The sequence below is a fragment of the Mytilus californianus genome, unplaced genomic scaffold (assembly GCF_021869535.1).
Source record: "Mytilus californianus isolate M0D057914Y unplaced genomic scaffold, xbMytCali1.0.p SCAF_9, whole genome shotgun sequence".
Taxonomy (NCBI): domain Eukaryota; kingdom Metazoa; phylum Mollusca; class Bivalvia; order Mytilida; family Mytilidae; genus Mytilus; species Mytilus californianus.
In genome coordinates, this window is record NW_026262745.1 from 45615398 (window position 1) to 45643369 (window position 27972).

At 31.1% G+C, this 27972-nt stretch overlaps 1 protein-coding gene across 2 annotated transcripts; it reads left to right on the forward strand.

The window, feature by feature from the left end:
- On the forward strand, nt 1-27828 carry LOC127714568 (ganglioside GM2 activator-like). 2 transcript variants are annotated; one of them, XM_052220641.1, is made up of 4 exons: nt 1-544; nt 11857-12064; nt 14138-14321; nt 24846-27828. In XM_052220641.1, the coding sequence occupies exons 1-4, from the start codon at nt 421-423 to the stop codon at nt 24957-24959; spliced, it is 630 nt and encodes a 209-aa protein (XP_052076601.1). In that variant the 5' UTR covers nt 1-420; the 3' UTR covers nt 24960-27828. The 2 variants fall into 2 exon arrangements, with proteins under 2 accessions (XP_052076601.1, XP_052076602.1); XM_052220642.1 differs by having other exon boundaries at nt 14138-14315.
- Nucleotides 27829-27972: the final 144 nt, after the last annotated feature.

Consider the following 27972-nt stretch of genomic DNA (forward strand, 5'->3'; position numbering starts at 1 on the left):
AAGTGATCCAACCTTCCAACTTAGCCGCTGCCCAGAACATTTAACTTTAGGTAAAGTAAAGTGGGGGTGTTCCCCGGGACGTCCGATCTGCTTTCGATGTGTGAGGTCTTAACAGTTTTATGTGATCTGCCGATCACTGTAAATATTTGTACGAATGAACATGCGACTGTAATATGTTCTACGAATTCTGACACTTAGATATCAACGCTTGTCATATGCATAATTCAATAATAATGGAATTGCAGAGGAATTTACTGGATATATTTAAAAGGTGTTCAATGACGAAAATTTTAATTAATTTTTGAATTAATTAACAAAAATATATTCTACAGACAAAAGTTGGATGCAATATCATTATTTGTATGACATAAGTTAAGACATTGGACACAACATTTTATTTATTGATGCTTTGATGAAATAATGGTTAATTTTAATCACAACAAGTTAACTCTATTTCCAGTTTTGATTCTTTTATTGACTGGGTGTACAACTATACTAGGCAGGAGAAAAAGAGACAACAAATCCTTCAAATTTTCAGACTGTGGTGAGTTGGAGTTTATTTGTATATTAGTATTTATTGTTTGTTCATTCCATCAGAAAAAAGTATCGAGTTGCCCACCAACATGAATGAAGCATGATCCAAATTTTGCTGATAAAAGTAGTTATAGCAATATGGAATTACATTTGATGCATATATCTTGAATTAAGGATTTTCATTTATCATTTTCAAAACCAAGATTTGTTAGCAACCCCACAACATTTTCTTCGTAAGTACTACGAATTTGAGTTGAAATCACCGATCATATCAATTATTCATTGACAATTAATTGTTTTTAAGACCATTCTCTTTATTTTAAGATAAATTTGATTTTTTTTTTTTCAATATTACTTTTCTTCAAAATAAAATGTTAAAATTTTATATAAGTTTTGCACTGCATCACCCAAATGTTATCTGATTTGTGAATAGTTAATGTCCATTTACCGTTCAATTATTACAAGTTAATGTTAGTATTATACGCATTTGCTGGTACTGATAGATCATTTGATGTCTTAAAACAATTAATCAACTGATGTACTGTACCTAATTGTAGGGTTCAACAAAATGAAATAAACATCTACCTCCATGAAATATACCTAACCCCCTACATCTATCCCTCACTGATCGTTTGGCAGTGATTTATTTTAGAAGATGGGAAGCATTTTATAAGATTAAATCTATTATTTTCAGATTTGATTTATTCACATACAGATTAATAATAAAATAGAAAGCACAGGTCGTATATCTTGGCTTGCTTGAAAAAGAAATGGCTTTTGCAATGTGCAATTTCAATGTCCGTGAACATGAAATTGATTTCAAACCACACATGTTTATTTTACGACATTGATAAATTAAAGTACGTCGAAATAATCTGAAAAAGAAACGATCGTTTGTATATAATTTATTTCACAACTAAACCATCTGAACTTATAAGTGAAAACAAATAATTACTTGAAATTTAATTTACTGTATTGAATGAAACCAACTTCATTCACATGTGAGAATTAAAGAATTCAGCAGGTACATTAAAGATGAATTTATAGATGGAAAACTCGTCAGGCCGTACTTCTTAGTTTAGTAGGACAAATTGTAGAAGGGATGAAAAACATTCTTATCCCCGGAAAATATATTTTTAGGAACATAATAAAAAGTATGACGTTTTCCAGAATAAAGTGTCAAGATTAAGCGGACATAACCGTATGAGTGTACCTTTTGGTTCATTATCTGATCATCACTATAAATTTAGGCACACTAGATAAATTTTGGAAAAGATTTATGTTAAAGCAATAAGATTAAATGAGGTATCAAGGTATCACACACTGCAACTTTACCTATATTGCTCACAATGTAAATTTTGAAAGTGTATTATGTATAACATATTATCAGTATTCAAGTAAATCTTAAAGAATATTCCAATACCATATCTTTTAATTGGGAACAAGCTAGGTGCATGCTTAAATGAGTAAACTTCAAAAGAAAAATAGTTAAACACAAATAGGTTCTGCCGAAAAAAGGATCGATTCTAGGAGATTTCAGAAAGGCAAGTTGATGAAGACCGCCAAAGAAGTGTTGTACCAAATTTTGTTTGCTATTTTTTCCCGGCAGATACGAAACTTAATCAGATAAATTCATTTCTTTCAAAAGACCAAAAACGTAAGGCAAATTATTATAATCGAAAACAAACATACCGAATTCATTTATTTTCGTTTTGATTTGATGCAGTCTGTCCTTAATCATATTTTCGACTTCCTGTTGGTATCTTCATATTTTGTTTTGACTTTGATTTTTTTGTAGGAAAAGAAGATCCGAAGTCTCAAAGCACCCTCATTCCAACTTCGTTGTTTTTATTTTGTTCTGATTATATTTTTCTCTTCTTTTCTTATTAGTGCCAACTATTTTCCAGTGGTGTTTATCAATGATATCAAATATCAAGATAACCTAGTCTCATTACCTTTATTGATTTAATAACAGGAAATTCCATAAAACAATGATAAGTGGAAAAGATAATTGGTTTATATTTATAGATCGAAAGAGGCTATTTAAAACATCTACGCTACTATTAATATGCGTTAATGTGGAGTTCAAAGAGTGATTCGAGTTGTTAAATCCTAAAATGAATTTGTAATTTCATAACGTAAGAATGTTTTTCTTCATATTTGAATATAGGAAATTTGCAACGCAAGCTATTACGTTGACAATGAACTATTTTTAATTACAAGCAAAACTTCCTTTGAATTAGAAAACAGAATAATAAAGTGTATATAAATGTTCGATATTCCAATCAAAATTGTTGAACGAATTCAGATAAATTACATTAAAATGATGGTTTGAAATACTGCAAGCATTATGATAAAAGATTTTGTTGCTTGAATATTGAATAATTTCTAACGTGAGGTTATACTTGCTTTAATAGGATATGTATAGTAATGCGCGCATTGAAATACAATATGACTCCAGTATGACATCATAATGGGTTTTAAACATATGAAGATACCAGGAAAAGGTGGAGGGCATTTGTAAAAAAAAAATCGGCATTGTTTTATTCGACCCAGACAGGAAATGGCAATCATCTTTAAAGGTGATGCGTTTAACATGAGGATCGTGACGTAAATGCTTTATGGCGTCATCAATTTTAGAAAACCAAACGTGTTCAGTCTTAAAAGTATCTAGGCTTGCCTTTAAAAACATAAAATTAAAACAAATAAGTAAAAACAAATAATTAAGAAAATACCTATACCAATTTCAAAATAACAATGTTGATAACGTCTTTAGATACAGTTGATATAAACTTTCAACTGACATTGGTAAACTACTGGTGATGAGCAATTGAACTTCATGTTGAATTTCAACTAGTTTTATCGCACGAGTGTCTCAAACAAATGCCGGTCATTAAATCGGTTTTAAGATGTGTGACCTTCCGACTAATGAAAAACTAATCTGGGGACGAAACAATAGAAGCTTCGTACAAAATAAAGTAATCTCCCTCTAGTTGCAGGTTTATACCAAAAAATCAAAGACAAAACAATTCCAAAAATGTTCAAAAGATTCGGCTTAGTTTATCATCTACGATGAAAAACAAGAAATTTAAACACACCTGGTCCTACAATGACGACTATTGCGTAACAAAGCACCTGTTTAAATTCATTAAGATCTTAGGTATTTTCAAAATGTCACGGATGACCATTGCTTCTCTATTTAAATTATAAGATTTTACGCTTACTCTTCTGATGTAATGGTCATATAACGAGGACCATTTACACAAATATAGCTCTATCCTAGGAAACTACGATAATAAAATAATGATTTAGCCAGTTAGAAATATGTAATTTACCTGTAAAATTTATGTCTCTTTATGGTAGTAAATTCAAATTACGTAATTAACGCCTAAGTTGAATATACACAGCTAAAGTATGAAGATTATTTGTTTCGGATGCGATTGAACACCTGTTTAAAGGACAAACTTTCATTTGATATATATTTCGTTGTGCCTATCATGTTCGGTACACTTAAGATGTGATCATGATATATTTACTTACTCTTCAAATACAAATATTAAGGAAAAGTAAGTATATAATATCGTATGAGAAGTGGATAAAAAGTGAATAGTAAATTTTGATACAAATTTCTGATTTGGTTATGATATTCTTGGGTGTGTTATGAAAGAAATGAATAAATAGTTATGAAAAAAGGCGGAAAATAACAGACAGAATCAAAACTTATTAGCCGAAGAGTAAAAGGTAGTAAATCGCAGTTACAATAGTTTTGTATAATATACGAGACATATTGATGACAAAGTCAGATCATCCCTAATTTTATTCAAGTATCTACGCTTTTGATGACAATTACTCCCATAATGTATCATTACTTTTCTGTATTTACACATTTTGTAAAATGTTTTGCTTGCAAATGAAACGCTAGCACTTATATCATCTGCGTCATCTGATATTGAAGTCGTAAGCCATGTCGATATATTTAAAGCGTTTAAAGAAGGTCTAACGAAGCAATATCATAACGTGACTGTAGTACACCTTATTCACATGTCAACTTAAATAAATTACGGTTTTTGACCGGCGACGTCATCTAATTTGTACAACAAACGTGGTAAATCACCAGACGCCCTGCCGACTACTCGTATGACGAAAGTTAAAAACGTCTTTATCATGATGACGTTTTCATACGTCAGTCCTTGTTTAACCGTTCATTTGGATTTTTGTTGAAGTTATCTTCCCAACTCGACATATTGCCATTCGTTATTATGCATGTAACAAGGATTACCATATATGCTATTAAATCACTCAAAATTTTATTTTCATAAACTCTTTTTTATGACAACTTGAAGTTGTACCTATTCAAATAAACAGTTTTAAAGTTTAACGTTTCAGCGTTTATCGTCTTAATTACCAGGACCATAGATGCATGGCCTGACCATATGAGTATATACGCATTTGGTCAAAATATTCATATGGTCTGGAGCATACATGTAAATAACACCTTAAAATAGGCCTTATCGCGTCAAAGCGAATTATTTCGTATGTTATCAAACAGACGAAATACCTACACTTATATAAAATATAATTTGAGATAAAACTAATTTAAGTTTGAAGAAACGGAGTGGCATAAGATCTTAACCTGTAATTCAGGTGTGTTTATTAATGCGATAAACAAAAGAAAAGACAGAATAGTAAATAGTTTACAAAGAAATACTGATAATATTGCGGTCAATTGACCACATTCTATCAACAATATTAATTTCAGGGTTCTCTAAATTAATTAGATACCTTTATTTTCTATAGATCAAACAGGGCCACCTGCTGTGACACTTATTTATTTATATATATGAAGCTATCCCATTTCTACCACCTGTGCAGAGTTAGAGGATCTTAGGATAGATCATAGATTTAAGTAATGCTTGAAGACCTTATATGATGTTAAACCTTAAGCTATCACGTGGAGAAATCCTGTCATAAAGTTGTCAATATCTAGATGCATAGAATAAAACACATTGATGGTACTACATAATAACTATTATCATACTTTACGACAGACGAAAAATACGAAAAATATAGGTAATAAGAAAGACATCCTATACCATATTACATCACATATAGTGTGTTACACAACTATATAGGTGAATCCAATTAAGAAAGGCATCATAAGGAAAGTTATTATATTCTATAAAGCTTAGTTGGCCTAGTGGTCTAGAATGGACAGAGTGCAGGCGGAAATGCAACGCTGTAAAAGGAGCATTGGTTCAAATCCCGCTACTATGAGGACGAAAATTTGCTACAGCAAATTTGTATACCTAACATTGTTGGACTAAATTTCTACCGAAGTATACGTTATTTTCGGTGTTAACATTGGCACTGTGATAGCGTTGAACAATGACGAAATAAACGAACCTTTTTAAAAATTCGGATATGATTAACTTCATTCTCCACGGATTAAGAATATCAAATCAGTTGAAAGGAATGAAGATTCACCCCTAATAAGTACGTCAAAAGGTACAAACTCACTTACAATTAATATCATTCCTTGATAAAGAAATCTTTTTACCATTTGTCTCCTGAGAGTAAAATATGAAAAGCTCGATTATTTTGATGTACAGTAGTTTATTTCTGTGTGATGTAGGGTCTATTAGAAAAGAGGAGATACATATACCAAAGGAATATTCAAATTTATAATTCGAAAACAAAATGACAATGCCATAGCAAACAATGAAAAGCGACCAAAACAAACAATAGTATACAAAACACAACATAGAAAACTAAAGAATAAGCAACAAGAACCCTACTAAAAGCCGGCGGTGACCCCAGTTGCTCCGGACGGGTGAGCAGATTCTGCTCACCATGACTGTGGCACCCGAAAACTAACAATGTATTTATTTTAGCATAATACATAATATACTATTATTAACATTCGGACCGATGCAAACATACAAAGTGCTGACAACGCGTGTTTTTTATATAACGCTATTTCATTTTTCTTTATCTGTTTGGTTTTCACAAATGAAATTTATAGCTTTACATACGCCTAAAAGACCCTGAAACATGTTTGAATAAAAACACATCTAATCCTATTGCAATGTGACGAAATCATGTGCTGTTACGTAGCTTTCTGTTAAAAGGCGCCCATTTCAAATGTACATATTTTTACAAAGACTCCCTTCATATGATTCGTTACGAGCAAACACTTGTTTAAGAATTCACTATTGCTTCATACATTTCTAAAATACCCGTATAACAAGGGGAAAATGAACATAATACTGTAAGCATTTGGTGCGTATAAGTCCGGTTTCTGTATTATTCGCTTGAAACCAAAAGATATAGGAAAACACATATTCATGACAAAAACACAAAACAAAGACTTAAACATAACATTAATAATGTTTGCGACTATCTTGTTAACGGAGAGATAAGATGAGTATATTTAGAATAGTCTCTTATTTTGTCAACTTTCGGTTTTAAATGCTCTTCAACTTTGTATTTGTTTTTTTGCCTTCCAACTGTTTTGATTCGAGCGCCAATGATTAGTCTTATGTAGACAAAACGCGCGTCTGGTAGGTCAAATCATAAGCCTGATATCTTTGACGAGTTTACAAAAATAAAATTAATATCCATCTGTTTTAGTCTCAGTCTACTAGTATTTAAAACTCGACATATTGTATCAACACTTATCCATAGTTAAAAAAACGTATGTTGAACAAATATTGCGTTTAGGATTCCATGTACAGCCTAAATACAATTCAAACAACCAGTTATAACAATAATAAAAAAACCAGATGTTTATAATAATTTCTTATTTTAACACTTATAGAAGAATGTATTTGACCTCGTTCATTAAATTATAAACTTTCTTATCTGTATAAAAATGAAATTTTTCGCTGTCATTTATCAAGTTTTGAAATATAAATGTTAAAATAAATAAACCATCCTTACGTTCTTTAGGCTCTATTCATACCCATGATATTTGTTATCGTTGGTTGTGAGAAAATATAAATATGAAATCTGCAAATAGTTGTGAAAAACTGTCAATACTTCAAACTTTTATAGGTACGACTGTTTATAAGACTAATCGGTAGCACTAGTATAAGAAACATGTAAATGTCACTTTTGTACCAGGTGAGAAAAAAATCTGTTATTAGGTAACGAATTCTACCTACAGCGAAGGGCCAACATACGAAACATACACCTATTGTATTAATTCAACCTTTGACATGAAATGCACTTATATTTAACTAAGTTCAAGTTTCTATGGAGTATTTGATAGATTTAATTGAAAATGGTGAAGCAACATTTTGTATATGTTAACCCATTCGTATAATTATACTACGTATATTCATTGCAATACATATTCAAATCGTTTGAAATACAATTCTTATATCTTATCGATAGGTATTTCTTCAAAAGAAAGATGTGATTGAAACACTTTTTACTTTTTGATTGCACAAAATTATAAAGGATCGGCTACATCAAATTAAGAAACTTCATTTTATTTTATAATTCATTTTGACATATCATTGACAATTTTATTTCTAACTATAATAATATGATATAGCTTAGTCTTCTGTTTAGTATTCTTTAAGAACATTTACAGTAAAAGTGACATATCTTGATTGAAAACATCATTAAATTTCAATGAGATATTTAATCTTTTCTTTGCAGAGATTGATAATAAATTTATTGTTATAACTGCTACTGTCAGATATCTACAATAAGTCTAAAATATGATTTGTCCTATCCCTTTTATTATTTTAATGTACAAGACCTTTTTAGTTATAAAAGTTACAATAAAAATAATAATAAAAAAAACAAACATTTATTTGACATGCAAAGAAAGGATCAAAGCTATTAGGTTTTGTTTGATAATATTTATGTGGGAGTATACTAGTGGGAACTTGCTGTGCTACTCTTATCGCAGATTTGTTTTTTACTGTTATGGATCACTATTTATGGTTAAACTTCGTAAAGACAAAACGAAACGCCACTATAAAGATATTTTTTCACAACACCTTAACATATCTAAACGGCATATTCTCTATCGAACATGTAGTGTTCATCAAAGTGTAAATGTATAGCAAGTTACAATAAATAAATATATGCACCGACACACTTGGATTTTTTTACCCTTAAAAAATATGGAAGACATTTAAAGTATGCCAGTTTAACGGCCATATATAACAATATAAATATGTGGCATTTAGTGTTGATTTGTGGTCAACACATGATATATTATTTAATATGTGGTTTTTGGTTAGATCACTGTGGTCGATGTCGTAAAACCTTTCAGTAAACAGAATGACATAGTGGTCACCTCCTTGAAATTCCTGTGATATAATAAACCTGTAATTATATTAAGCATGTCAACTTGAAACTCCATGTGAGAATAATTGAATTGCACTTGAAAGTGTCACAACAAATGCTAAATACTAGATTTTTGACACACCTGGTAACTGGTAATTTTGTCCAGTTAGTATAGTTGTACGTCAATATGTTATTACGAAAACAGGCAATTTTCTTTGACAAAATACATTAAGAAACTCTTGTATACACTTCGTGAAAGAAAATCACACTTTACAAATTTTGTGCGTACGATGCTTTTTATCTGGATTAACCAGAGACGCTCATACCTAAACACTTGATAGCCAGGGATGGGAAAATACGTAATAACGTTGACATTCAAAATATTTGTTTTTAAATGTATATTCCTCTTTGAGGATGATAACGGACAGGACATACGCCTCTGAAAATTAATAAATAGAGCAGTGAAAAAGGTGTGTTTAAATATTATATGTTTCATTTTCAGTCCTGATAAAGTGAGACAAAATCTATCAAAAGGGATAATCAAACTCATTAGTCGTAAGCGAACTGACAATGGCATGGCAAGAATTACATCGCTTCTCAAAATCTTATCGTTACGGTGGAATGTGGCTAAGGAAGACTCCACTAAAAGTTCTAACAGTCTTAATCTGTCCCTAGGGTCGTGTTTTAATGCATAATCTTATGTTCATACGAACAATTAGATAATTAATGAAAACAACATTCTAAATTTCATTGTTCGAAGCGACTTTCTGGATTCACCTGTATCAAGAACGCATAAAGCCGAATATTTGAAAGCTGAGTATGTATAAGAATCGAAACAGTTGAAGAGCTCTAAAGATTCAAAATCTATGAAATAATCGAAGTAAATCAGGACCGTCAAGGGCAGATTTATTACACATCAAAGTAGAGATTCCGTTGAAATCAAACAAGGCAAACCTACTACAGAAAGGTCCTTAATTACGATTTGTTAACGTTAATAACTAAAACAATTACACTCGCGCATTAATGAATGAACAATAGAAGAACAAGACGTTTGAAGCCTATTATAAAATGATTGATACCTTCCTGTTTTGACACACTGTTGTCTTTTACGACTTAAACTGAATATATGATGAAAAGAAAACATCATTAAATGCGGTAGGCATTTGTTCAACATGTTAATTGATACTTACGTGGAAAGTTACTTTCAATTGAACGATTCGAATTAATTTACAGTAAAACAGGTGCGATCTACTAAATATAACCATTAATGGCAATATGTTTTACTTCTAATTTTTTTTTATATTAAAACGTTTAATGAAATTGCTATAAATGACAGTAAAAACTACAATTAAATGACGAGTTTATAATTCAGTACTATATTTGACTGTCTCTCTAGTTAGATTTGTTATGTTACATGTATAATTTGAATTTCTCAACAAGAACAATTCTGATCTATGCTCTTGTTTACACTCGACATGACGAAAACTTGCCAAAAGAGCGGGGGGGGGGGGGGCATGTTTTGATTTTAAGGCAGACAATTTTGCTCTCGGTCGCAGTATTTGTGGGGAACAAGTAAAATTCTTGAATTACTCAGTGCTAAGATTTTAATCACTTTTATTACATTCATCGTTTTCCTAAATTTTGACTTTGATATCCACATTCAAATGTACCACATTTAAGTTTAGAACACTTAAATAAAATTTCGAATAGACACTGACAAAGGTATGTAAGATATTTCTACCGAATGTGTCCAACTGTCCATCGTGACAATTGGAACGAGTCTAGATTCGCATAGCACACAAGGCGAAAATATCAGGAGATGCGTGCCCTGTTGACGCACAGGTCTCGCTCCTTTTGAGGTTCATGAAAATGAAAATAAAACTTTATAAATTTCATGCGTCCGAAGCGCTTTTCTGGATTTATCTTCAACAGGAACGCTCAAAGACGAATATTTGAAGCCAAGGATGTATAAAAAAGGAACAGTTGAAGAGCTATATGACCAACAAAGACCTACAAATGGTAGCCAAGTCCATCTTAAGTCAACTTTGACTAAGGGAGATGAAACCTTAGTTTCTAAATAGTGTATACTCTCAACGCGTTAGCCCTTCGATTTGTATATCAAAAATTTATTTTGATATTTGGTAAACTACAGTTGCCTCTAATATTTCGTATTCATATATAAGAAAACTGTTGTGGTCTTACATAAAGATTAAAACAATCTTCTATCGTTTAAGATTTAAATAAGACATATAGATTTTATAAAGATATACATATACGTAAGCTCCAATATAAACTAAAACGTTGTTGATTATTTAAGTGTAAGCATCAGCAAAGACCTTGAATAAAACGTCAATAAAACTCAAAAAGAATTAAAAAGGGATCTTAGAGACTTAAAATGCCAAATTGTAGTAATGTCAAATATTAGTCATTAATTTATCCATACCCACGCAAAGGCCCCATTGAAGATGACATGGATTTAGAGCTTAAAAGAAAAGTAAGTTCCATAAAGAAATATCAGTAGGGCAAATATGTTAAAAAACTCATACAATAAATATCTTTTTCATCTCCCAAAAATAATTTTCAATTCTCTGCCTCCTTGACATTTTCAATTTTGTGCTGACAAGCTCGTTCAAATAATTTCAGTAATACAACATGATTATACTGTTATAAATTATGAAAAACATTACAGATATAATTTTAGAGAGATTACTATTGCTATACACATTGACATCAGAACACGTTTTATCTAAAATGGATCTAATTCTGCCGTTTTGTTGAAATCCTTCTAATATATTATTTACCAAAATCAGAAAAAAGTTAATGATGAAGGTGAAAAACTCTAAGTATAAACATATGAAAATAAGATGACTTCTTTAAATCAATAAATCACATTAGAATATGTTCATTGCGCTACAGCGATCAATGGGCAGTGGTAAAGCATTGATTAATGATGGACCTAAAGATATTCATAAAGGACTTTTCAAAATTGTTATTCTGTAGTAGTTTTCTTTTTTGCAGGTTCTGATCCAAATCGTCCTATTCTCTTTCATCACGTAAAAATCCATCCAAATCCTATAGTTACACCGGGAACGCTGGAACTTTCCATGGCGGGAAATATTACACATGACTTACCTAGACGTATTTCTATAGAGATGAAAGTAACAAAGTATTTCTTTAACAGAATTCCATTTAGTCTACCGTGCTTTGATAACCAGATAGGATCATGGTAAGTTAATGCACTCATTCCATTATCATAGTATGTATTTAGTATGTACATAAAGACATCATATTAAAAAAGGTATCAGAGGAAAGGTCTACAATGTTTTGATTGTCAGCTAGACATATTGTTTGATAAGCTGCAACAACAGAAAAGATGGTCAATATTCGATCAGGGTACTTTCAAATTGTCAGGAAAAAGCGCTTTCTAGAGTAAAACAAAAGACATGGAATAACTTTTGGGAATATGAAATTATTTTTAGGAGAAAACATAATAAATGCAGGATATTGAATTACATTTCATGACATCATGGTGCATATTACAATTACTAAATTTAAATTCACAATCAAAACGTATCTTTTAAATCATACGAGTACCAAAAACACTATCTACTAGGTGGACAGTAGGTGGACAAGTCCCAAAGTGCAATTGCTAACCAAGTGTTAGTTGATGGGAATTGCGTTTAGACTGAGACCTAACCCTTTTTTTGTATTTTCAAATAGACTGTACTTAACATCGTTGTCTTGTTTTCAATATCTTGAACGATGTTTTCCGAAATAACAATACTTGACAATCCAAACTTGTCGCGCTTTGATAAAATATAAGTCGTCGTCCCTACTTTAATTCGCAATACACTGTTTGATCATCTCCAAATGACAATGGGTTGAAATTAGGTGGACCAATTAACATAATGGGAGATACCTATTATAGAAAACGAGAGTAGAAGATCCTTGTACGAGCAAGGATGTCGCGTAAGACAAGATGTAATTGAGAAGATCTGCTTTCTATAATAGTTTTGATTCTATTGAACTGACTGTATATATCAGGGTGGAACATGACGACGTGTGCGGTCTACCGGACTTAATATGGTGTTTATATATCATTATGTCCGCAGTAATTACATGTTTATGATAAATGTCATTCACTTTGTACTTAATTTTATTTAACTACTTTATGAATTCAGTATGAACAGTAAATGTTAACAATAACAAACAATTTTCAAATTTAGAGGTGTAAAATTAAATGTGGGCCAAAATTCAAAATTGAGGATAACAATTTGAAAGATATAATTATAAAATTAAGTAATTCATACACAAAAAGAACGTATCAGTTTCATTTCTAAGGTATTGCACACGTCATATAGATATCCACCGCTTCATCTCAAACAAGAATTATGGGACCACAGTTTACATTGTGATACCATACTGCGTACTTAACCTTGTATTGACATATGCAGCGACACAAGTTGAATTCACGCATTGTTGAAAATCAGTCTTTGCTATCGTCTTTCATTTTATTATTGCAAATGTTTATTTTCTTTAAATTCTTATATTGACTGTTTTTTTTGTATACAACTACATTCTAATTCATATTTATACATCAAATGCAAATTAGCACTTTAAAACTGTCTTAGGATTGACAACTAAATCGAAAAATGCCTTAGAGGATTGATTCTGAAGCAACGGTTTCAATCTGTGAAAAGTCGCGTTTTTGACATAAGCCCTTTGGTGAGCGAATCAATGGTAGGATAGTTTCACCATACACAGAAAATGCAAAAGTACAATACTCTTCAGGAAAGGGAAATCAACTGATGGAAATTTAAAATTGTTACATTTGTCATACATTATTGTGTTTATCGTCCTCTTAAATTAATTAATCAGTATTTATCCCTGTATCAAGCATGAACAAATCGATACTGAAGTTATCAAAAGCTAGCCTTTTACATATTCGCCAAAAGGACGTGTGAGGTTTGTATGTATAAAATGTAGACCAGTACATTAACAGTATTGAAGAGGATCAAATATAATTGATTGGTCGAAAAATTCAAACAAATCAGAGTTGGTATATCATAGCAAACCCTTTGAAAATTAGATGAAGGCTATGTGGCCTACACTTCCTAAAACCCTTATAACTTAATGTGGAAGTTTCGTCAGACTGCTATTTATTATTGCTTCATTTGTTTCCAAACAATTCCTACTTTTTCTCTCATACATCCTATGTAATGTTTCTGTGATTCACTGATAAATTCAGCTTTCCTCTCTACTTATATATCACAAAATTTATCTCTAATTTATTTTTCAGCACGTATGACAATATTTGCTTAAATTTAGAAAGATTTGAAAAGAGGAGAAGATGTCCGAAACGATTAAGACATTTAGATATTCAGTGTTATTGTCCATTCCATGCTGGAGTATTTAGTGTGAAAAACCTAGCTGTAAATATACCTAGGATAGGTGGATACGCTGGCTCTTTTGTCAAAGTAAGAGTAAGCATGATTTATTTATTATGTATTTATATATGTTTTACAATGCTTTACAACTTCGTACTTGTTATGAACTTCCAATTACTGCAAACCAACTACTTTTTGCGACCGATTTATTTTCGCAACTTTTGCGAGAAGGAAAATAACGCGAAATTTTAATCGTCGCCATTATGTAAAACTTGGATATTCCCTTATATAAATTTATCAAGAAAATGAGAACATCGCGAAAATAAATCGTCGCGAAATTGGCTTGAAAGAATTTTACGCGAAATAAAGTATGCACGATAATAAGTTGGTTTACAGAATTTTAATTTGAACGCCACTCATGAGTCCTATGTAGACGAAACGATTGTCTGACGTAAATAAAGGCAACCGTAGTATACCGCTGTTCAATAGTCATAAATCGATTTAACTGAAACAAATCCGGGTCACAAACCAAAAACCGAGGGAAACACATCAACTATAAGAGGAAGACAACGGAACAACATAAACACTGAAATGCTACAAAAAAAAAAAAACAAACGCCAACATACATAGAAACGGACTGTTTGATAACAACTGCCATATTCCTGATTTGGTACAGGTAAAATGTATAAATATGGTATCCTTGATGAGTTTTCTTAAATGCAGATGTTGAATTATTATATTAAACTTTAACCGATGACACACGTAAAAATAAGGTTTGAGACAAAATTGAAAAAGGACAACGTTAACTTAGGTCAATATTTTGGCCTTTTGAATTCGAATAACAAATATGAACATTCGAAATGTAGATATGTACTAACTATTATTCTGTATAATGTCTATACTACAAGTAATAAGCATTGCTAGCTGCATGAATTCTTCCGGTCCGGTCAATCAGGGCAAAATACAACTTTCTGGAGCCTCTATTCTCTACTCACTATATATATATAGATATACAATATATTAATAAAATAATTGTCTGTAAATTCGTCTCTCGGGATAAGGCTAATCCTTGACATCTTCCACTCGTATATGGTTTCCAAGAAGCTGATCATAGATTGAAAGATGATTGTTCCGAACTAAGTTCTATTCTGCCTGTCACCTAAAACTTCAAACCTAAACAAAATTACAACTTTAGGTAGAGGAAAAAGTCATATTTTTAATACATTTAGTAGTATTTGTAAACATGGATAAAAACAAGTGTGAAGAGGATCATTGAATCGTCATCCATGGGTCATATGTAATCTGTGAAACTGTTTCTGTGTTAAACAGTTCAAAATTTAAAGCAATCTCGGGTTTTAGATCGGCAAATACTGCAAGTTTGGTACAGGCTCATACAAAAATCTTTATATTGGTTTCTTACAGTCAATCAAACTCCTAGTTGGCCATGGAAGCCATTTTTGATACTGGATTCATCAAAAATAACAAACTCTTATAACGACTTAATACAGGATGTTCTTGTAAACTTTCATCTCATCAGGCCAAGTGGTCTGTGAAAGGGCGTTATTAACATACAATCCAGTGTATGACAATACTATCAAAAGCAACTCATGTTCAGTTAGAGAATCATTTCATCGGTGGATCAGGATCTGCTGACCCTCCCGGAAAATCATAGTTCATCCTTGGTTTTTGGTGGGGTTGGGTTAGAAATCTTTAGTTGTCTTTAGGTTGAAGTGGTTTTTTTTCTTTCCTTGACTTCTTCAGTTTGATTGCCTTCTTGGTATCATATTTTATCTATATTTCTATGTAACCGGAATTTTTATACAAATTCTATTTATGATGACTTCAGGGAAAAGTGTAAGTCAAAGGAAATGTTAATCAATGGTCTGTTGCAATTTAAATCTGACACTTCAATTCATTACTAGTATGATATGACAACTGTATTTGAAAGAACGAGGAGCGAATCGTTTGTTGATAAACTTAGTATTATCAATACTACACATATCTGTTTTTGAAAACAAAAAATAGTTTGCCGTCTTTATTCAAATGTACGATAATATATAAAAAGTAAAATAACAAAAATACCGAACTCCAAGAAAAATTCAAAACAGAAAGTCCTTTATCAAATGGCAAAATAAAAAGATCAAACATATCAAACGAATGGAAAACAGCTGTCATATTTCTGACTTGGTACAGGCATTTCCTTATGTAGAAAATGGTAGACTAAACCTGGTTTTACAGGTAGCTAAAACTCTAAGGAGCAAAAACTACAATCGTTGATACAAAATTTGTTATAAAACGAAATCATTGTATATACTACTGAAAGAAATTGAATATTTTTTTTGTAGTTTACTATCGGCGCATTGTCAAAATTATGAAAACAATAGTGTTATTTATTGATGGAGATGTTCAAAAATGATTTGACTTCAAATCAGTTCGTACTTGTATTTTTCTAAAAATATATGCAATAATTTCAAACTTGAAGTATTGATATTTCAAACATAGATACCTGTCAAATCGTACTCATCACTTCGTGTGACTTTTGATTGATTTTGCTTAAAAATCTAATATTTGTATAATTTTCTATGAGAAACTTGAATGAAATTAAAAACATAATGGTCTTGTGGAAATGTGTACTTGAATTGAATCTAGTCTCCTTGTAGATTAAATTTTGCATTTTCGCATTATATTGTTAAATGTCCTCCAAGAAAAATAATGACTTTTTAGGATTATTTATTGATACGTTTTATGAAAAATAGCTCGTGTGTGGTAAAACAAGTAAAATTTTTAATATTAAAAGATACCACTGTGAGAATCTGTTTAAATTTTCCAAATAAAAGAACAGAAAAGTAGCATTTTACGTCGTTTTGTATGAATCAGGTTAAAATCTATTTAAAATAAAAAAAATATATGAATATATCTGTACTGAGTTTTGCATTATTAAAAAGCATACTGTACTAAGAAAAATAGAAAGATATCAATTCATAGATATTGTAATTTATCAAATATTTTTTCAGAAGCGATTAATAATACATTTAGTAACATTTGAAAGGAGTTATTTTTTATCTTCTAAACGTTAAATGTGTTATTTCAAACAACAATCATTAAAAAAAAGTTATAAACGTCATCACAGTTTTAGTGAGTCTCTTTTTTAATTTATCTATCAAATAAACAAAATTCTCATTTTTACAAGAGCAAACGAGTCATCTTCATAGGAATGCTAAATTTAAAAAAATACGTTTTGTTGTGGGTTTTTTTAATTAATGAAGGACTGTTTTGAAATGATTTTGTTACAAAAAGCTCTAGTTATTTTGTTTTATCAAATGATATCCACAAAACTTAACGTAAATAACAAGAAACTGAAAATAGTTATTAATCAGTCTGCATAAATTTTAGAGTGTCCATATTAACCTTTTTTTACCTTTCTACTCTATAAAATGATGGATACTCACTGTTTACAATTTTTGTAATGTTACATGAACAGAGGTTCCAACTCTTTCAGTGAAAGTCGACCCTAGATGGTAACGGCTAAAGTTTAATGTGAAATTTTGTTTCCAAAATTTTATCAAGAAATAGTTAGATGCAAATAAATACGGTATTGGATTTTTTTCTATGTTGAATTCAGCATATTATCTTTCATAAAGTAAAAAAAAAGAAAACACGAAATGAAACCAAACACTCCCCCTCGAGTAAGTTGTTTATTAATTTTTCATGTAAACATGGAAAAAGGATAAGATAGGCAAATATATGGACAATATTAAGTAGATACAGCAAAGAAATAATCATTTTATAAATTATACAAAAGTCAGATATCGATCAAACAGTTTGTTTAACTAATAAAACAAGTTCGTATATCGTTTCCGTCAGTGTCAAGCTGATACAGGGCAAATGCCAATCAAGACATCTAAATCTTTCATCATATTGATAATCTAAAGATAAATCTAATTTACTACAAACTTGTTCAAACTTCCGGTACAAAGTAGCTACTTTTACCTTTGTTACAGTTGACGGGTAAATAGCTCTGACGTCTTTTTGTGAAACAACAATCGTGCAGTAAACGGTTTATTTTTTGCACGTTGTACAATAGATTGCTTATCTTTATATATGTAAATATAAAAGAAAAACACCAATCCCTAACGAGTGAAGTTGCGATAAATCTTTATTTCTATTTTGATTGTTACTGTGCTGTGGAATACAGTGAAATGAAAACCACAAAATATTTTGTTACATCTTTGTCAATGCTGAAAGCGTGAAATTCGTCAAACAAGTAGTGATGAAAAATACCCTCAGAAGGGGAGAGTGTTAACCACAGTAAGTCGAAGAAAAACAGACGATCCTAAGATCAAACGGAAAGAAAAAAAATCTTATACGAATAGGCAAAAAACAGTCTACAAAACATTAGAAAACTAAAAAAAGCGCAACAAGACAAAACAAAAACTGTCGATACTTGTAGTTTTGCATTGCATGTAAGGTTATGCTTTCATCGGACTTCTTATGACGTCTTTGCACTAGGTTCTTTGGAGATGTACTGATTGATATTTTAGTCTTGGACTATTCATTAGAAGAAATTGGGATTTGAAGAAGCTTTCAGTAGCTGAAAGTACTCTATGTTCGGTACCTTGTGTCTTTTGTCTTTTTGTTATTTTGTTAATTTTTTTTTCTGCTTAGATTCGATCTTATTATTCAAGTCCTTCCCAAATGATTTTTACGGTATGTTCTTATGTTGTGTTACGCCAATCTCTATGGTTTGGGGGGGGGGGGGGGGGGGTGGAGGATTGACTGCATTCAAACGTGTTTAACCCCGCCATATTCGTTTTGTCCCTATCCCAAGCTGGGAACCTTTCATATTGTTTGCCATGATAGTTTTTCGTTTATTGTTGTAAAATTAATTAGGGTGTTGCTTTCTGTTTTTTGGTTGTTTCATATTTTGTTATCCCGGGGTCTTTTAGCTTATTTTGGTGGATGGTTGTCTCATTGGCAATCATACCACATCTCCTTATTTTTATATTTATAATAAGGGTTTTGCTCATTGTTGAATGTCGCAACTTGACCTGTAATAGTTCACATCTTTTCCTATGGATTTTTAAATGGTTGCCTTTTTGTCAATCAAATCACATCACCATATTTTACAAAAAAAACAAAAAACAAAAACAATTACACTTGACAAAAATCGTTCACCTTATTCTTTTTAAAATTTGTAATTACTGTTATCTGTTCATTGACATGATAATGCCAATTTATGTACCGTCGATTTTATGGGTATCTTCTTAATAAAGTAAATATGAATTGCACAATTTGATATATCTTTTGATTTCATTGCAGAATTTAAAACAGAAATAGGCACGATATAGCCAGTATTTAAGAAATTAAGTCTTGAAAGATAATTTCTTGTCGATGTGGGAAATTTTGAATATGTCAAAAAATCTGTTTAAAGTGCCAAGCACTTTTGCTTATAATATGAAAGCAGTTTCCTCTTGATGTTCACTAATTTAATAAAATACGTAATTAATTGGTCGTTCCTTGAATTATACATTTACTTTAAAACACAACTAACGTCAATTTAGTGGCACGTGTATAAAGAACATCTCGATAGAAATAGGCGTTTATCATGAATTGATTAATAAGAAAGAGTTTCGGCCAACACTCTCAAATGACAGTGATGTGTATTTTAATGGACCACCTAGGAAGCAAAGCCTAAGGCTGTTAAGCAATGTGTTGTTAGTTTTCTCAGTTCTAGTTCATTACATTTCTTTTGTATTTTACATCAGAACCTGAATAGCGGAAAATCATTAGATGATTTAGCACAAATAATTAATATTTATCTATTTTCCGTCACATACAAGAACAACATAATATGTCTCGTAGACGGTAAATAGCTAACAAATTATTATAAGGTTCAATAACGCATTATTAACCACGCTTAACCTCCACTTATAACAGATAAACCTTTCGGTTCTCTAATGAGTACAAGTAATTATACGTTACCGTATTATATAAACATTTTTTTCCTTCTCTCTAATAGCGTTAAAAGCTTCAATTTAAATTGAATAAAGAAATGTGCAAACTGTCGATTTAAGACTACTACATTAAGTTTGTTTGCAGACATCGTTTTTTATTATTCCTGTCAAGTCTGCATCGTCTCGACTATGTGCTTTCTGAAATTAAATGTTAATGAAAAGTTAGCTCGTGTCAGTTCGTTTTTTTTTAAGAAAAGATTTGTAAAAAAAATCGGTAATATAAACGATTTATTTTGTAGGTCTATTTAATTCACTTTTTAATGATGTTTATATGAGGGACGGAACCTAAAAATATAACCAGAAGAAACTTAAAGTGAAACGTTTCATTGTTCATTGTACTTTTGTTTGTACCATTTTATGTGAATCGTGTCAATTTTTAAATAGCTGTGATTTGCGAAGGGGTAAATCATTTTCTTTTTCAAAATATATATGTATGAACGATTTTTATATTTAAACTGACAAGAGAAATTTTGAAGCGCATGGAGATATTTTGGATTTTTTTTCATGAAAGCTTATCATTTTTCTATACAGTTTTCAGCAAATTATGAGTATTATCGAAGCAAATGTGTCTTGAAGTAAAGGTCCATATAAGAGTCAAAAGATTTCTAAATCGACTTGTATATAAAAAAATAATGCTGAAATTTGCATCCATTTAATTTATAAGAACACACTTGCCACATACAACTAAATTCAAAATAATACAAATGGTGTCTGTACTTATTATGGACATTCTTCGACTTCGTCTGTTTTTTTGTCATTCTTTTCGATTATGATTCGCCTTCTTCTTCATTTTCTTTATGAACTAATCAAAGCATATCGAACTTGTTTTGATGACACAGCTAAAAGTACATATACCACTCGATACAACTATATTGCATGCTGTAGGGGAAATAACTGCAAGGCACTTCTACGACGAATGAAGCGTCAATTTTAAAGCATGGAAAGAATGAACGGTTTAGCACACACATCTTGTGGTAGGATAATTGTTTTTTTTTTATAGAGATGAGTGTAATTTCCAATGAGTTTTTGCTCTATGTTGAAGGCCTCACTGTGACTTTGAGATGAAGAACAGCAATAAAAGCGCTGTTCCTTTGCTTTTGTTTTATCTTCTTCATGTTCGTGTAGTGATTTTGTGTCATGAATTGGTACATACATCATATCCTATCTTTTACATTAGAGAACATTTCTGTCAGTTATTTTTCTTTACACTACCATGCTATCTGGTGTGTTCCCATTTCGCCTTAGCTGGAAATTCCAGGTAAAAAAGGTAAAATAAATACTAAGGCGATATGGGAATTGTACTAAGGCGAAATGTGAATTTAGATGAAAAAATTAAATAAACAAATTAAACCTCTGTGTTTTTATAACAATATAAACAACATGTAATTAGGGATTTTTTTTTCTCTTGGATTATTATTTTAATATTTATTTATAAAAAGACACTTTTTATGATTTAAAAAATTGTGAAATCAGAAAAAAAATCTACAATAAAACATAAGTCAGTAGGAAAGTTGCTTCTTTTATGCTTTATTTAAGAAAAGTTTCGATTGTATGAATTTTATGCAATTAAAAAATTCTTAATAATTCAATTATCCTTTACATTGTGCAACACAAAAAGTTAAAAAGAAAGAGAAAAAATACATTCCCACAGATTTATTTACATATATGACAGAAATTTTAATAAAATAAATAAAATAATAAAAAAAAATTTTTAATTGTGTTAATTATATATAATAAAGAAAATTTCGCCAGACCACAAGTAGAGAACCATTTCTACAAGCTGATGATGGTGACATCAACAAGCTACTCATATTTACAACTGCTGAAAATCTATGACAACTGTGCACTGCAGACACTGTATACTGTGATGGAACTTTCTACACAGCACCACCAATGTTTGACAGCATTTTCACCATTCATGCATTTGTTGGGACAGCCATGTTTCAAACATATTTGAAATTATCAATGTGTTCAAGAAAGAGCAAGCATCTAACGAGGTAAAGAAAGTACAGTACGCCAATTTGAAGGAAACCCTACACAATGGTACAACTGACTATATTCAGTATGGTGATGCAGCATCTTACATCCTCAAACTTGGAAACTAAATGAACTTTGAACATTCAAATGTGTACATCAGTGCCTTGTTTTTCAAAATATGAACTATATGGAAATAATTCTTATGTTTTATGTATAAGTGCTTATTCTCATGCTATTATTTATAACATTGTGCTTTGAATTCAGTGCTGATTCAGAAATAAAATATTTGTTATGATAGTTTGATATTTGTCTTTATTTATTCATTAAAATATGAAACATCCATATCCAATTTGTCATATCTAATAAGACTTTATTTACAAAATATAACACATGAGTAAAAAAATACAATTTCAGAAAAAGAAGAGCAACTATAAAAAAAAATATTTTAAAAGTGGGACACAAAAAATCAAAAAAAAAAATATCTTCTTTTAAATAGTATTTCATGGTAGAATTTGACATCAAAATAACAAATATCAACTAATAGCAATACAAACAAAACATAACTTAATTACGTTGTTTACAGAAGCTCCCATTTCGCCTTAGTTAATTCTTGTGTACCTGAAAATTTGTACTAAGGCAAACTGGGATTAATTTTATATAATTATTTTGACAGCTAAGGCGAAATGAGAATAAGCCTGCTATCTTACAATATAAGGGTTATTATCCTGAATGTAAATCTGGTAACATTTACAAAACATACCAAACATCATGCAATATATACATTACAAGGTTATTCGATAGTAAATGGAATGCTGTCAACACCTTTTACCCTGACACGATAACATGACACTTATCTGTTTATAACATTTACACCCTTTAAGATAATCTACCTAGATAAAGTCGGTACGTGTAGGTAAAAGTCTATCTACGAATTCCTCTTCATGACTCCAGAAAATTGACGATTTAATCGATATAGTTTGTAAACAGTGAAAGTTTTTGTATCTTTTGTTTATTTTCTTTAAGGTCGTAGCTTGTTACTATACTTTTATTTACGCGTGTGACCATGTCAAAATTTTGACATGGAATGCCGGTCACGTGCTCCTTTCATTATATGACAGCTATAGCAATACTACTATTTCCATCGCAGGTTTCATGCTTAAGATTTAGTTGACACTTTGTAATGATAATTTAGTCTAATGAACTGTAAATGTTAGCCATGACATTGGGGTACTTCAGTACATCTGGTTGAGGAATCTATGGATACTCTGTCGTATAGATGTGAGGACAACAACATAAAATTTTGTCCATGCATTTTATATAAAAATGTATATTTAAGGCAACAAAAAATATGATGTCTTAATGTAATTTTCATATCTTTTTACATTTAAAAGCTTGAAACATGACCGAATTCTACTTGTTGTCGAACTTTTACTTGACATGAGCAACACATCGGGTGCAAATAGTGGAGCATGAATCGCGTATCCTTCCGGAGCACGTACGTTCAACCCGGTTTTAGTTGGGTTCGTTTGCTCAATAAATCTGATTTTGAAAGCTAGACTGTTGTTTTTTTTTTTTTTTTTTTTGGTCATTGCGTTTTTTGTTTTTAGTCATTGTGTTCTTTGTTTTTGGTCATTGTGTTCTTTGTTTTTGGTCATTGCGTTTTTGTTTTTTTTTGTCATTGTGTTTTTTGTTTTTGGTCATTGTGTCCTTTGTTTTTGGTCATTGTGGTTTTTTTGTTTTTGGTCATTGTGTTCTTTGTTTTTGGTCATTGTGTTCTTTGTTTTTGGTCATTGTGTTTTTTGTTTTCGGTCATTGTGTTCTTTGTTTTTGGACATTGTGTTTTTTGGGGTTTTTTTTGTCATTGTGTTCTTTGTTTTTGGTCATTGTGTTTTTTGGGTTTTTTTTTGTCATTGTGGTTTTTTTTGTTTTTGTTTGTCATTGTGTTCTTTGTTTTTCTGAGATTTTGGATTTTGCTCGACCCTTGGTATCTTCTTCTCTTTTTATATCTATTTTTTTCAAGTAAATTTGGAATGAAGTTGTATTTTATTTTTTATTCTGTTCACAACATAGACATCCTAGTTATCAATCAGATATGTTGAGTTCAATTTGTAACGTCAGAACGAAATTTTAAAGTTCTCAAAATATTTATTTTTCCTTTTATACATTCAGATCTTTATAAAAGTCATATAAAGTATTGTATAACGAGAGCCTTCGATTATGATATTATAGATTTTTCCATCTTAAACATCTGAGTATCCAGATGAGGGATTATATTTGTGTATGTGCCTGTCAGGAGCCTGTAATTCAGTGGTTGTCGCTGGCTGCTGTATATCATATTTGTTTTTTCGTTTATAGTTTTGTACTCAAATCAGGACGTTAGTTTTCTCGTTTGTATTGTTTTACATCGGGCCTTTTATAGCTTATTATGCAGTTTGAGTTTTGTCCATTGTTGAAGGCCGTACGGTGACCGTAGTTGTTAACTCCGGAGTTGTCGCATGGCAATCATATCACATCATCTTATTTTGCTACATTTTACCATATTATTGTTCTAATCACAAATCTTTTAGTTTATTCATTCAGTTTTATATTTGCGTTTGACGAATAAATGTTATTTTTTTTATACTTTCAGGGAGATTATGCAGTGAATTTTAGAATTCTAGACGAAGAAAGTGGTGAACTTGGTTGTTTGAATTTGCGGTTTGCCATGAAAAAGCGAAATAAAGGATGGCTTTTCCGAATATAATCAAATGAAACAATATCATTGCATACAATTACGGGTGAATATAGATATCTATTGACAAACTGATCAAAATGAAATCCCAACCTCCGTTATGGATGCTTTCATCGACTGTTCTTATAAATACAGTGTGCCGACTCAACTTGCACGCGAAATGCTGTCATTTGTCAGGGTGTACAAAAACGAAAACAATACAGAACGTGTTCAAGTTACTTCGTACAACACTTAGCCGTTAGTTTAGAATTTATGTGATTCTCTTCATTTCTAATGATCATGAGATCTTAACTCACTGTTTATGCTTTATGAACTTAAAGCGGACATGACACAGTGAATGTTGGTGTCACATAATTCAAAATGATAAAAAGTAGCAAATTATCGTTCCCGAATAGGTGGCGCCGTGGTAGCCGGTCCTGTTTATCTTCCGGCTTCTGCACTGTTCATACTGACAAATTTACAATCAGGAATATAAAGCAGGTGAAAGTAGGGACAGGACGATATATTGCATTGCTGATTTTGAGCATCCCTTAGTATCTTATGTATTGTGTTTTGTTGCTTATTTTAATATTGTGAACAATTGTAGCATTATGTATTTTTTTCATGTCGAATTCTTTGCATTGTATTTTCACCATTATCATGATCATATCTATATGACGTCATTCCCAAACGTTCAAGTCTTTCATTCTCCAAAGATAAAAGTTCAAAACAAATGAATTAGGAAAATGACTTATAAGCTAGGTAACCGTCGATAGTTATTTTTGCCTTTAGGTTTTCTTATGACGATATTGAATATTTTTTATTGGTAGATACCAACGATGGAACAAATACTAGAAACCTTTGAGCTCTCTATGAATAAACAAACCGCAATCATACATTTCATATAAAAGTCCTTTAAAGTTTTTAAAGAAACAACTACAATCTCGATTTTAAACAAAATTCGGTTGTCAGGTTTTAACATAAATTCAACATGTATACTTAAACTAAGGAAAGAATGTACAAAGTATTTTTTTGTGGTGGCCATGTGAGTCCTGTATTTTGTATTTTCAGAATAAACGAAAAACAATATTTCTTTAACTATAAAGTAACTCTATTCCCAAGAGTAAACAAGTCTAGAAAACGTTCTACTAAATTTAGTTCTGGTATCTTCACTAAAGAATTGAATGCTTCGTTTTGTAATTTAATTGGGGTGTAAAAGTGTTGACCGAAACACATTTTGTATGAAGCGCGGAAGCGCTTTCCGCGCTTCATTCTAGAAATGTGCGTACGATCAACACTTTTACAACCCTATAAAATTACTAAGAGAAGCATTCAATTCTCATAATTACATTTTTATGCTAGGGTCATGAAAAATCGATTTCTATCATTTATTTCTTTAATTAACATGTACACTTTATTGTGATGACACGTGTCATCATGAATGTTACACTTCATTTGGATATGAAGGTTAATTTTAGTATGACGCGCAAGCGTTGTTATCCAATCAAAATAACGGATTCTTCTGAAACATACATGTAATGTAATTATTAAAATAAAAAAAGAGACATAAGCCGTTTCAATAGATATAACTAAATACAACCGCTGACGAGGTTCCTCACTAGGAACAACCACTTGCACATTCGGCGGGATTAACATGTTTTTCTCTCTCAATTCTCCATCTTGTAACATTAGATAAAGGTACAATAAAAAACGTACAATAAAAAAATCAGTTCAGAAATAGCACTCTACTCTATTTCTGGTATCAAAGATACCAAAACACAGGTGATATCAAAGCCAAATTAAATCACACTATACCACATAATGGTCGCTGTAACTGTGAGATTTTTTATACCATATAGCAAAATTATTAGAAAGGATGTTGATTTTATTAGGACGACGGTTGTGATCAAACCCGATAATTTCTTGTGCTCAATTGTAAACCACCACAGCGGACGAATATAGTGAAGAATGAGGTTAAATTTCACAACACTTTAAAGTAGTTCAAGCAGAATTCGAATAATGCTCTTTTTTCAAATGCCAAGTTGAAAACGGATCGACCACGGACCTGTCACATTCAATATATATATATGTTGTATATACAAAACAAAATAACTGGGGATGAATAATGAGACAGCAAGCATAAATCAAATTTGATACTCGAAGACGAAATGATGCGTCGGCATTAAGTTGGAAAACTACACTTAGACTTAGAATTTCCTTTAAGGGAGAAATTGAATCCAGAAGTGATTCAGTAGTAAAATAGTCTCTGCATGTATTCAAGTTACTAATTGCTTTACTTGTGTAGGGTGTATATATATGGAACCAAATTCCGAATAAATGAATAAAAATCGATTATAGATTTGACAATGAAATCGCACAACGGGTGCTACACATGTAGCACGAGATGCTTACTTGTTGACAAAAAATGTGTTACTCCGTTTGAAGTTCTCGTGAATTTGGCCGTTTTGCTCTCTTGGTTGTCTGTTGGTACTTGGACATATACTGTTTCAGAATATTAGGTATGTGGGTACTTTAACTGTCCGTACACCCGGCAAAATAAAAAAAAACAACATAATAAATCGTACAGTCGTTGTCCATTATTAGCCAGTCATACCGATTTTAATCCCCCCTATAATGCATTAGAATCGGAAACGGCGAATTGATATTTGTATTTTATCTTCATGTTAAACTTTCTAAACAAGTTCATCAATGCCATGCTAAGACAGTACCTCATGCACCCGATCAATCATCACTTCATAATGTGTATAAAATTTTATTTTATTATTTTCCATTGATATATTGTAAATTAATATTTATTTATAGCAATAAATGTCAAATGGATGCATATACTTTTTAAAATATTAGTTAAAAAAGTGTGCGGCATTTATTTTTACAAGACTTTTATCTGTGTATGTATAAGTTAAAGTAGAGATAAAAAAAACCCGAAAACATTTACATTGAAATGTGTCGATTTGGTTTCCCAAAACAATCAGAATGATATATCTACGCGCACGACGCATATATGTCATCAAGAAGTATAAAACTA

What these genes read in the sequence shown, in the direction of transcription:
- LOC127714568 (XM_052220641.1), top strand. Translation starts at nt 421, where the DNA reads ATGGTTAATTTTAATCACAACAAGTTAACTCTATTTCCAGTTTTGATT. An exon ending in GATAACCAGATAGGATCATG is followed by an intron (nt 12,065 to 14,137) that starts GTAAGTTAATGC and finishes TTTATTTTTCAG; the next exon opens with CACGTATGACAATATTTGCT. An exon ending in GCTCTTTTGTCAAAGTAAGA is followed by an intron (nt 14,322 to 24,845) that starts GTAAGCATGATT and finishes TTATACTTTCAG; the next exon opens with GGAGATTATGCAGTGAATTT.